The sequence below is a fragment of the Leptosomus discolor genome, chromosome 6 (assembly GCF_034619465.1).
Source record: "Leptosomus discolor isolate bLepDis1 chromosome 6, bLepDis1.hap2, whole genome shotgun sequence".
Lineage (NCBI taxonomy): Eukaryota > Metazoa > Chordata > Aves > Leptosomiformes > Leptosomidae > Leptosomus > Leptosomus discolor.
Window position 1 is genome coordinate 67,357,271 of NC_141396.1, and position 12,236 is coordinate 67,369,506.

Consider the following 12,236-nt stretch of genomic DNA (forward strand, 5'->3'; position numbering starts at 1 on the left):
GCTGCCGGGGGAGAGACGCAGCCCGGGGCCGGGCAGCGCCGGGGGTCCTCCGGGGGGGGCGGCAGTACGGCTCCCACCGCCGCCGGGGGTCCTCCGCGGGGGGGGGGGGGGGGGGGGGGGGGGGCAGCACGGCTCCTACGGCCGCCGGGGGTCTCCGGGGCTGCTGACGGGGCGGGAGGGAACCAGGTCAGGAGCGCCCCGGGCGGGCCGCGGGACACCGGGCTCGGCCTCCTCCCGCCCGGGGTCACGGTACACCGGGCCCGGCCCCTTCCCCTCGCGTGGAGCCACGGCACACGGGTCTCCCCCCTCCCGCCGGCCCGGGGACACGGCACCCGAGACCCCCGGCCCGCCGCTGCCCCCGCCGCTCACCTCCGCCGCTCCGAACCCGCCGCCGCGCCGGGACCGGAAGCGGAAGCGCGCGCGGTAGCCCCGCCCCTCCCACCGCCTCCGCTCGCCGCAGCGCTCCCGCGCCCCCTACCGGCCGGCGGCCCGCAGCGCCGCCCCGCGGCGGTGATTGACAGCTGAGAAGCGGCTGATTACTAAAAAATAACAACCCTCCGGTGTCCCCGCCCCCCCCCCCCCCGCCGCACCACGGCGGCGTTCCCTCTCCCGTGGCCACCGGGGAGAGCCCGGCCCCGGCGCTACACCGGCCGGCGGCTGCCGCGCCCCCCCCCCCCCCCCCCCCCGCGCGGCTCCGCTGCGGGCGGCCGGCAGGGGGCGCTGTGCGGGGCGGCGGGAGGGGGCGGCGCCGGCACCGGCCCCGGCGGCGGGAGGGCGGGCCGGGGGGCGGGGGGCGGCGCGGCGCGGCCCGGCCGTGCCCGTGCCCGGGGCCATGGCGGAGCCGCACGCCCACCTCGAGGAGCTGGAGCGGCGGCTGGAGCGGGCGGAGGCGGCCCTGAGGAACGGGCCCCCCTGGGCGCTGCGGCTCCCCGCGGTACCGACGGGGGCGGGGGGGCCCTGGGGGTGGGGGTGAGCCTGGGGGTCGCTGATGGGGAGCAAGAGGGGGGGGGGGGGGGCGCTTGTGGGGAGCAATGGGGGAGGGGGGGGCGCTTGTGGGGCCATTGTGGGGCTGAGGGGTGGCTGGGGGGCGGTAATGAGCCGTGGGGCCACTTAGGGGGGCGATGGGGGGCTGGAAGTGGGACCTTGTGGGGCCATTGTGGGGCTGAGGGGTGGCTTGGGGGGGTGGGGCTGAGCCTGTGGGGCCGCTGCTGGGAGGTTGAGGGGGCTGAGAGGGAGCCTGGGGGTGGCTTAGGGGGGCGTTGAGGGGCTGGGAGCTGTTTGGGGGGGTGGCTGAGGGGGGGGTTAGGAGGCGGTGGGGGAGCCCAGCAGGGTGCCTGGGGGGCTGGGAGCTGGGGCTTTGTCAGAGCTGGGGGTGAGCGTGTGGGGGACTCCTTACGGGGGCTTTTGGGGAGCTGCTTTTCGGGCTGTTGAAGGGCTGAGGGGTGGCATCGGAGGGGCCAGCAGCCGGTTGGGGGGAGCTGCCTCCTCCTCCTCCAGCCCAGCCCCTGCGCTCCCAGGTGCTGGTGGCTTTCGAGGACGTCGCGGTGCACTTCAGCAGGCAGGAGTGGGCGAGCCTGGACGAGGGGCAGAAGGAGCTGTACAGGACCGTGATGGAGGGCAACTACGAGACGCTGGTGTCCCTGTGTAGGCTTTGTTCGTGCTGGTTGGGCGGCCGCCGGCGCTGCCCAGCAGCTCTCTCGGGGTCACTTTTCTGCCCCTTTGCGTTTCTCCGGCATCTCCAGCCCCCAAATGATTTCTGCTCAATTCTCTGTCCCCTCTGGCAGAGGTCGGAGGTTGGCAGCTGCACACGGGAGGGAGTAGTAAGCGCTCGGTGTCCTCCTCATGGGGAACAGGTACACTGAGCTCCCTGCGTTGTCATCACAGAAATTCCCTCTTTTCATCACAGAAATTCCCTCTTCCACGTCTGTCTAGATCCTCGTGTGGTTTCCCATCAGCGCGGTGGATGCGCTGTCCGTCTGTCCCGGGGTGGGCAGCGAGGCGAGTCGCCCTCCCTTGGTGCAGGGGGAGAGCTGGGCAGCGGAGGAGGTCTCGGGGGGGGCAGCGTTCGGGGTGCTTTTCTGGCTGGATTTTCAAATGCCTGACCCTCTCAGCTGGAAACGAGCTTCCCAAAGTCCGGCTGGCCTCGATCTTAAGGCTCTTTTCCATCCTCTGTGCGACGCCGTGACACCCCGCGTGGCCCCGCCAGCGCCTCACGCTCGTAACTGATTCCTTCCAGCGCTCGGGTGGTGGAGCGGGAGCCTGGATGTCCCCCAGCAGGGTGGGCAACCCCTGCCTTCCCCTGGCGGTGCCCCTTGCCGCGGCGGGGCGAGTCAGCCGCGCGTCCTCGCCCGGCGCCGTGTGCCCGGGCTGGCGGCGCTCCCGGCCGGTGAGGAGCCGCGGCACCGACGCGTGGTGCTTCGGAGCAAGGCAGGCTGCGGAGCTGCGGGGGGTGGGCTCGCACCAACCTCCCACCCAGAGCCTCGCAGTCCTCTTCCTGTGCTTTGGGGTGTTTTCCTGCCTGCCAGGTGAATTTCGGGGGGGGGGTCTGTAGCAGGGATGGTTTCCCCCGCGTGGGGGATGGATTTTCTTGCTGTTGTTGCTGGGGGAGTCGGCTTTTCACATCCCCCCTCAAAGTGCTGCCTGGTGGCCCTCGCCTGTGTCCGTCCCCGTGTGCCGGCGCTGACGCCGCCCCGGCTGGAGACGGCGTTTGTCTGGGCCGGGACTGACGCTGTGGGGACGGGCTGTGGGGGCACCCGCCGGGACGCAGCCCCCCCCCTCACCACTGATGCCCGTCTCGCTCTTGAACAGACTGTGCCCTGTCCAAGCCTGAGCTCCTGTCGCGGATCGAGAGGGGAGAAGAGCCGTGCGCGCCGGCGGAGCCAGACCCCGAGGCAGCAGACGTGCCCCGGGCACCCGCCAAGGGTACGTGACGCTGGGATTTCTCCGTGCCAGAATCGAGGCTCCTGGCCGCTGACCGGGACGACTGCGGTCCCTGCCCGCAGCCACGGGGACCGAGGTGTCTCCCGTGACGGCTGTGGGCGGTCTGTGTTGGGAGAGGACGCAGGGGACGTGTGCTGGGAGACCTCGATAGCCTGGGAACCCTCCCCTGCCCCAGCAGCTGCTGCGTGCTGCAGAGTCCTGATGCCCTGTGGGCTTGGGAGGGGGACACCCTTGGGGGCTCCTCCGAGCTCCCAGCTGGCTGCTGGTAAAACCAAGTGCCCTTCTCCTCCCCAGAGCTGGACTGCCCAAGCTGCCCAAGCGAGGAAGGTCTGCGGGAGGTGAAGACGAAGGAATCTCGTGAGGGGAACTGTAGGGACCCGGAGGAAAGCAGGAGCCCGGCGGTCCCGGAGAGCTGCAGCGCGCGTGAGTGGCCGGCCGAGCCAGCCGGTGCGAGGGATCCCGGGCCCCTGCCCGGCTTTGCCTCGCCCAGCGTCCTCATCCCTCCTCTTGCCTTCGCAGCGCACGCCCCTCCTGAAGCCACCGCTGTCCCAACGGACCTCAACCAGCCAACCCCGTCCCCCTCCTGCCCTGTCTCCACGTGCTCCCTCGAAGCGGTGAATCCGGACCTGTCTCCGTCGCTTCACGCCGCAGCAGGTACCGGCTCACAGAATCACGGGGTGTCAGGGCTTGGAAGGCACCTCGGAAGATCGTCCAGTCCAGCCAGAGCCCTTCGTCCCTCCTTGGTGGTGCCGGCAGGCTCGAGGAGCCGCTGGCGCGCTCCGAGAGCAGCAGGACGTTTGCACGGGGCTCTCTCGAGGCCCGGGGCTTTTGAGACAGGATTTTGTGCGATTCAGACGGGCCAAGGGAAGGTTCTGGCAGTAAATCCTCTTGCCAGCCTTGAAACCGTCAAGGACGAGGCACGGCGTGGTGTGGACGGGCCCACCCAGCCCGTTTGCTTCGAAGGACCAGCCCCGACGTTCCTGTTAGTGCCCCCGTCCTACCTGGGTGACGTTTGTCATCTCAAACCGCCCCCGGGGCGCCGGCAGGGATGAGCCGTAGCTGTGCCGGGCCGTCGCGCAGCCCGGGTTGCAGGCGCCGAGCTGGACGCGGAGAGCGGGGCTGCCGTTGGGCTGGGGCGGGCGTGGGAGGGACGCGCTTCGCTCTGTGCGCCTTCTCCTCGGAACGGTGCGGCGGAGCGACGCTGGGGTTCTGGCACTTTCCCAGCAGATGCCGAGGTGGGGATCCCGACGGACGTACCGCCGGAGGAGGGGGCTGCGGAGGAGCCGGCGGTGCCTGAAACGCCCTCGAAGGCTCTGGAAGAGGAGGACGCGAAAGACCTGGGCGACGGCGGCCGAGGTCTGGCAGGAGACGTTCCCGCAGCGCTGGGGAAGGAGGCGATCCAAGAGGGGTGTGGAGGGACGGCGCCGGCGGGTCCCGACTGCGCCGCGGCTGCCCCGGGAGAGCCCGTGGAGGGCTCCTACACGGGCCGGGCTGCGGCCTGCCAGCGAAACGCCGCCCGGGAGAAGTTCTACTCGTGCATCGTGTGCAAGAAGAGCTTCCTGCTGAAGATCAACCTCGTCATCCACCAGCGCAGCCACAGCAACTGCACGCCCTACGTCTGCGTGCACTGCAGCCGGAGCTTCATGTCCAAGAAGAAAATCCGGTGTCACCTACGGGCCCGGGCGGTGAAGGGGTTCTGCCAGCCCTTGGAGGCGGAGGAGTGCTCCAGCTGGGTGCCGGACCCTTCCACCCAGCTCCAAGCGCTGGGCACGGACTGCGACGCGTTGTGGGAGGATCCCAGCCCCGACAGTTACCCGCTGCTGCCCGGGAAAATGACGTACACGTGCAACGAGTGCATGGAGAACTTCTCCAGCCGGAGCTTCCTGATGCTGCACCAGCGGCGGCACACCAACCGCCACCTCATCCTCTGTCCCTGCTGCAACCGCAGCTTCGTGTGGGCCGCTGACTTTGTCCGCCACCACCAGACCCACACGAGCACCCGGCCCTACCAGTGCGGCGTCTGCCAGAAGTCTTTCAAGCGGCGCTACAACCTGAACGTGCACCAGCGGATCCACCAGCAGCCGGAGGTCCCCCAGCCCCCCTGCGATGGCGACAACCAGCTCCCGATGCCCGTGGCACCCGTTTAAGCGCCGAGGCGGGCAGCGTGGCAGAAGAGGGGGTGGGAAGCCGGGAGGCGTTGGAAGCCGCTGTTGGACCTTCTCCTCCCCCGGACACGGGCAGGTCGGACGAGGGCCGGAGCACAGGCAGCAGCGCCCAGCTCCTCCCGCCCTGCCGCGGGGAGCAGAGGGGGCCCGGCCCTGCCCGTCGCAGACCTGTGGTGCGCAGGTCGCTCCTTCTTCCCGAGCCCCGGTGGGGCGGCCGGGGCGGGTGGGACGCGGGGAGCAGGACGGGGCGCGGCTGTGGTGGAGGACTCGTTCCGGTTTTCCGGAGAGCACCAATAGATGCTGTAGAAACCAGGATGCTGAGCTTCCTTCGGCTTCGGGGGGGTGGGAGTGGGGGGCTTTCCCTCTTGGCTGGGTGGGGGGTACCGGGAGTGTCAGTGGAGGAGTGAGGCTGGGGGAGCACCGGGCGGGGCGGGGGTCGTGGGGCTGGAATACCGTGCAGGAGCTGTGGTCCCACTGTGGGGGTGGGGATAGGATGAAGATGGCATGGGGATGAGGATGGGATAAGGATGGGGTTTGGGATAGGAGGGATTGGGGATGAGGTGGGGGTTGGGGTTGGGGATGGGGATGGGATGGGGATGGGGTTGAGGAGGGGGATGGGGTTGAGGAGGGGGATGGGGTTGAGAAGGGGGATGGGGTTGAGAAGGGGGATGGGGTTGAGAAGGGGGATGGGGTTGAGAATGGGGATGGGATGAGGATGGGGTTGGGGGTGGGATGAGGATGGGATGGACTGGGGATGGGGTTGAGGATGGGGATGGGGACAGGATGAGGATGAGGATGAGGATGGGATGGGGTTGGGGAAGGGGTGGGTTGAGGTTGGGGATGCAGATGATGGGGATGGGGATGAGGATGGGATGGGGTTGGAGATGGGGTGGGTTGAGGTTGGGGATGGGGATGGGGACAGGATGAGGATGGGGATGGGGATGGGATGAAGATGGGTTGGGGATGGGATTGGGGAAGGGATGGGTTGAGGTTGGGGATGGAGTGAGTTGGGGATGAGGATGGGATGGGGACGAGGAGGGGTCGGGGATGGGATGGGGGGGGTCCGGCGTTCCCGGGGACACACACCCACACCCCCCCGGGGCGGGGGGCGGGCGCGGGGCGGCGCTGCGGGCGGGCCGCCAGGGGGCGCTGTGCGGCGCGGCGGCGGCGGCGCGGGCGGCCATGGCCCGTTGGGGCCCCGCTCAGGTACGGGGCGGGGGGCGGGGGGGCGCGGCGGGCGGCGGCGGCTCCCCTGGGCCCCCGGCGCGGGCGGCGGGCGGCGGGCACCGGCCGCGGGGCTCAGCCTCGGCGCGGAGCCGCGCTGAGGGGGCGGGGGCGCGGCGGGCCTCGGCCGCGGCCGGGAGGGAGGGGACGGGCCCGCCGGTCCCGCGGCCCCAAACCCGCCCCCCGGCGAGGGGAGGGGGGGGGGCGGGGGAGCAGCCCCTCATGGCCCCTCTGCTCCCCGCGACAGGAGCCCGAGTGGGGGCCCGAGGCCTGGCAGCCGCTCCCGCCGCAGCCCCACGGCCCCGGCCCCCTCCCCGGGCCCGGCGCCGAGCGGGAGAAGGCGGCGGCGGTGCCCGAGATCTCGCTGTGGACGGTGGTGGCGGCGGTGCAGGCGGTGGAGCGGAAGGTGGAGTCGCAGGCCCTGAGGCTGCTGAGCCTGGAAGGGCGAGCGGAGACGGCGGAGAAGAAGGTGTCGGGGCTGGAGAAGGCGGTGCTGGAGTTCGGGAGCCGGCTGGAGCGCAAGTGGGCCGCGCTGGCCGCGCTGGTGCGGGAGAACACGCGGCGGCTGGAGCACGTCGAGCGGCAGCTCCAGCACCGCAGCTGCTGGGCCCCCCGGGCCGGGCCGGGCCCCGGCGGGGACGAGCCCAAGGTAACGGGGACGTGTCCTCGGTGAGGAACGGGGGCGAGCCCCAGGTAACGGGGACGTGCCCAAGGTGAGGAACGGGGGCGAGCCCCAGGTAATGGGGACGTGCCCAAGGTGACAGGGAGGAGCCCCAGGTAATGGGGACACACCCAAGGTGATGAACAGGGACGAGCCCAAGGTAACGGGGACGTGTCCTCGGTGAGGAACGGGGGCGAGCCCCAGGTAACGGGGACGTGCCCAAGGTGAGGAACGGGGGCGAGGCCAAGGTAATAGGGACGTGCCCAAAGTGACAAGGAGGAGCCCCAGGTAATGGGGACGTGCCCAAGGTGATGAACAGGGACAAGCCCAAGGTAATGGGGACGTGTCCTCGGTGAGGAATGGGGGCGAGCCCCAGGTAATGGGGACATGCCCATGATGAGGAACGGGGGCGAGGCCAAGGTAATAGGGATGTGCCCAAAGTGACAAGGAGGAGCCCCAGGTAACGGGGACGTGCCCAAGGTGAGGAACGGGGACGAGGCCAAGGTAATAGGGATGTGCCCAAGGTGATGAACAGGGACAAGGCCAAGGTAATAGGGATGTGCCCAAAGTGACAAGGAGAAGCCCTGGGTAATGGGGATGTGCCCATGGTGACAAACAGGGACAAGGCCAGGGTAACGAGGATGTGGCCAAGGTGACAGGGAGGAGCCCCGGGTAACGGGGACGAGCTTCAGCTCATGGGGACGTGCCCATGGCGATGAACAGGGCCAAGGCCAAGGTAATGGGGACAAGCCCCGAGTAACGGGGACGTGCCCTCAGCGAGGAACAGGGTTGAACCTCAGCTAATGGGGATGTGCCCAAGGGGACAGGGAGGAGCCCTGGGTAACGGGGACAAGCCCTGGGTAACGGGGACGTGCCCAAGGTATCGGGGAGGTGCCCGGTGAGGTGCGGCGTTGGCTGCAGCAGGGAGCGGCACGGACGCGGCCCCCGCGGTGCTCTGCCTCGAGAGCCGGCCCAGCGAGGCAGCAGCCGGGGACTTCGCTCCTCCCTGTCCCCAGCGAAGAGGGGGAGCCCAGCACACCCCCTCCCTCTGAGCATTTTCAGCCTCGTTGGGTCCCACTGGTCACCTCAGCGCTGGGACGGTGCCCTCCCACCCGTCCTGCCCCCGCGTCAGGGGGTTGCGGCTCACACGGCGGCTCCAGGCTGCGGGCGCGGATCGAGGGAAGGAGAGGTGCTGGCGAACCCGTCCCGGCTGCGTGCGGGGGGGGGAAACGACAGCCTCGCTGGGCCGCCCGGACAGCATTCCCTGGGCTCGGGCCGTGACACGGCTCCTTCCCCTCGGAGCTCTGGGCCTCACCCCGCCGTCAGCTTTCCCGGGGGAGCAGAGGGGCCTGGGGGACGGACGAGGTGCGGCAGCGCCAAGGCGGTGCCTCCTGCGGTTTCAGGTGCCGGCGGCGTGCGAGGATGAGGCGGCCAGTTTGCCGGAGCAGGAGTGGGGGAGCTCGGAGAGCCGGCAGAAGGAGCTCTACAGGGTCGCCGTGAAGGGGAACTACGAGCCCGCCGTCTCTCTCGGTGAGGATCCGTCCGTGCTCGCGTGTCAGGCACGTTACCGGCCCCCGGGCTGGCTCGAGGCTGCGGTGGCGTCTGGGCGCTCGGCGGAGCACGGGCAGGGAGCGGCGACGCCTTGACGCGGTCGAGGTTTGGCGCCCCTCGGTCGTGGGCGACAGCGGTGCTTCCCGCTCCCCCCGCGCGTCCCAAGAACACCTCGTCCTGCCCACGCAGCGGCGCTCTCGGCGGGGGGCAGGCGGGCACCGCCAGGATCGGGCCCTCCGCCAGCCCTGCCTGGCGCTGCCGGAGGAGCCCCGGGACTCGGCGCAGTGTCTGCGTGGTGGGGGCTTCAGCCGACGTGCCCGCAGCCGGGGTCCCAGCACCGTTTTTTGGCAGGACGCGGCCCGGACACGTACCGCCCTGCAGGGGTTGGCTGCAGAGTCCTCGATTGTAGCACGGGTTATTTCTGACTGGGATTTTAAAGGCCGAGTGGGTGACAGTCACGTGTTTTCGGGGTAAATGAAATCGTTGGTCTGGTCTGGCTGACGCCAGGCCGCTTCCTCCCGGGAAACCCGAGGTGCTGCTCTGGGGGCCCAGGACCCCTCCGGGCGCCCCACAGCCCCCGCTGTGCCCCAGCAGCCCGTGGTCGAGCTGGTGCTGGTGCCCAGCGTCAGCGGTTCGTACCGCTGCTTCCTCCTCCCCAGGGCCCACGGACGCCGGCTCCAAACCCGCGCTGCTGCCGCCGGCCGAGGAGGAGTCGGGGCTGCCGGAGAAGGGAGCGGTGCCGGGGCACCTCGGCGGCGGTGAGTCACGGCGGCCGCTCGGCTCAGGACGGGCACTCGCGACACGCGATCGCGGCCGCCTTAAAACTGCTCCCACCAAACCTGCAAGCCCAGAAGTGCCCGAAAGGGCGGAAAACAGGGAGAGCTGGGGCGAAGCTTAGCGTGGTGCCCGCAGACAGACCCTCCCTCCTGCTCCTGGAGGGTTTTGCTTTGATCCTTCTCCCCGGAGTCACCCCCTAAACTCTGCCGGTCCCGACAACGTTCCCTCCGGCACCGAGGACTCTCCAGCCTCCGCGGTGCCTCCGCGTTTCCCCCGGTTTCTTTATGCACGTTGTGCTGTCAGTCCGTCGGATGTCCCTGAGGTCCAACAAGACACCCAGATAACCCCCAAAGCCCCCCGCCATCTCGGGTGTCCTTCTCCCGCTTTGCTCTCGGTGAAACCTTCCTGCCCCCTCGCTAACGGCGCTCCGTCCGTCCGTCCGTCCGTCCGTCCCCCCAGGGCGCCGCAGGGGAAGCTCAGCTCCCGCTCCTGCCCTGGGGCTGTGAGCCCAGGAGAGCTTCCCTGGCCGGGGATGAGTCGGTGCCTCTCTCGGCAGGTGAGATGATTGTGATCAAGACAGAAGAGCAGCAGCCGCAGGAGGAAGGATCTGCCGTCCTGGCTCTGCCGCCGGCGTCCTCGGCGAGGCTGGACGAGGAGGTTCCCCTGAGCCAGGAGCCGCTGGTGCCCTGGGAGAGCCACGCCGGCTCGGACGAGCAGAAGGCGGCGGGAGAGGCCTTGGGGGAGTTCTGCGAACGCGGGGCCGCCCAGCCCGAATTTAAGCCCGTGGTGGTGCCGGTGGAAGCTCACCCTGCCGCGGGCTTGCCCTTCCCGGCGGAGCACGTGCTCGGCGCGGGGACTGACCCGCCGTTCGCCCTGCCCCAGGGGATGCCGCTGGGAGGAGACGCCGCCGCGGCAGAGGCGGCCGTGTCGCGGCCCGGCGCGGAGGAGCGTCGGCCGTGCGCGGCGGGGGAAGAGCCCCCCGCGCTGCCGCTGGGCTGGAAGAGCGTCCGGCTGAAGCGCAACCTCCTGGCGCGGCAGCAGAGCCAGGAGAGGAAGAGCAACGGCTCCTTCATCTGCACGGCCTGCGGGAAGAGCCTGGCCCACCACGCCGCGCTGCTGCGGCACCAGCGCCTGCACACGGGCGAGCGGCCCTTCCAGTGCCCCGCCTGCGGGAAGAGCTTCAACGAGAAGTCCAACCTCAACAAGCACTACCGCATCCACACCGGGGAGCGGCCCTACCGCTGCCCCGCCTGCGGCAAGGGCTTCATCCAGAAGCACCACCTCCAGAAGCACCAGCGCATCCACGGGGGGCAGCTGCGGGGCGGGTGGGCCGGCCGGCCCGCGCGGGCCAGCGCCGCCGGCGAGCGGCTCTACCGCTGCATCGAGTGCGCCGAGAGCTTCCCCCAGAAGGCGCTGCTGGAGGAGCACCAGCGCCGGCACACCCAGCAGCGGCCCTTCCAGTGCCACAGCTGCAGCAAGAGCTTCCGGCACCGGCAGTCCCTGAACCACCACCAGAAGGTCCACGCGCTTGCTGCCTCGCCCGCCGGCGGCTTGCCGAACCGCGACCGGGAGCCGGGGGCCAGCCCCGGCAAGGTTTCGCCCCAGGATAACCGGTAGCGCGAGGGCCGGCGAAGGGAAGGGGCGGCGTTTCTCCGGGCTGCGCTGCAGAGGTGCGGCAGCCTGCGACGACGGGACGCACCCGGCAGCTGGTGGTGTGCCGCCGCGGCGCTGCCCGCGGCGCTCATGGCACCGCCGCGGGGCTCTGGGCCTCCGGGAGGAGGAGGAGGATGGAGGCGAGCTGATGTGCTGGGCGGGCAGGGGAACGTGCCGGGGGTGAAGAGACTGCCCCGGGGGGCAGCGGAGGAGGTTGGGCGGCTGGAGCCGAGCCGGAGGGTGCCGCTGCCTCGTGGCAGGAGGATTCGGCCGAGGAGCAGCTGCGCCGGGCACCGCGGAGCCGTGGAACTCAGGGTCATTTCACCACCCCCGGCGTGGCGGTGGTGCGGGGGCGCTCGGTGGCCCGGGGGGGGGCAGACGCCGGGGCCGTCGGCTGAGCTGGGGACAGACTCGGATAAAGGACGGGGCTGACGCGGTCTCCTGTGGTGCTCTGGGGTGTCGAGGAGGGGCCAGCCCGGGGCAGGGGGAGCCGGGGCGGCGCTGCCGCCACCCGGTGAAGGGCGCTGCGGGTGTGCGGCCCCCTGAGCCGTCAGGCCGCGCCTCGCCCGTGGGCGCAGACGTGCGGCTCCCGCTCGGCACGTCCCGGGCAGCGTCCCCGCCGTCCCCCGCTGCGGCGAGGGGCTTTGCTCGGGGCGGGAGGAAGAGCTGCAGCCCGGGGGGGATGAGGGCATCGGGCACCCTGGGGATGAGGGCTCGGAATTAATGCAAAGCGGGGGTCTGGAGCGCCGTGGGGCCCTGGGGAGGAGGAGGAGGAACGCGGAGCTGCCCCACAGGAACGCAGCAGTCGCCCCACGGGAAGGCGGAGCTGCCACCCGCAGCCCCACTCGAGGCTCTGGGATCCACGGGCAGGGCCGAGGGGCGCAGAGCGATGCCCCCCCTCCTGCCCGTGGCCACTCCACCCCCTGCCCCCGTCCCCTCGGCCTCCCGCGGGCCCCGTGTGGCAACCGCCGCGGTGGGGCTGGGCTGGCGCGGGGCAGCGGCAGGGCCGAGTGTCCCCAGGGCTCAGCCCTGTGTTGTCCCCGCGTGGGAGTGCCCACCCGGCCGAGGGTGACAATCCCAGGGTGATGGTGACATCCCAGGGGACACGCTGGGGACAGCGGTGGGTGACAGCACCCCCGAACAGCCCTCCCTGCAGCTCCACCCTCACACGGGTCACGGCAGCCACGTCCCCTGGCGCAGGCAGGGTGGCCCGTGGGCGGCTGGAGCTGGCGGGGGGTGTCCCGGGCAGAGTGCCGGGGGGGAGA

At 71.0% G+C, this 12,236-nt stretch overlaps 1 protein-coding gene across 1 annotated transcript; it reads left to right on the forward strand.

Moving 5' to 3' along the window:
• Window positions 1-832: 832 nt before the first annotated feature.
• Window positions 833-10,935, forward strand: LOC104341197 (uncharacterized). Its single transcript, XM_086467370.1, has 12 exons — window positions 833-934; window positions 1,518-1,644; window positions 2,809-2,922; window positions 3,235-3,363; window positions 3,460-3,594; window positions 4,165-5,068; window positions 5,182-5,286; window positions 6,263-6,311; window positions 6,577-6,978; window positions 8,394-8,520; window positions 9,201-9,299; window positions 9,875-10,935. The coding sequence occupies exons 1-12, from the start codon at window positions 833-835 to the stop codon at window positions 10,933-10,935; spliced, it is 3,354 nt and encodes a 1,117-aa protein (XP_086323496.1).
• The last annotated feature ends 1,301 nt before the right edge of the window (window positions 10,936-12,236 follow it).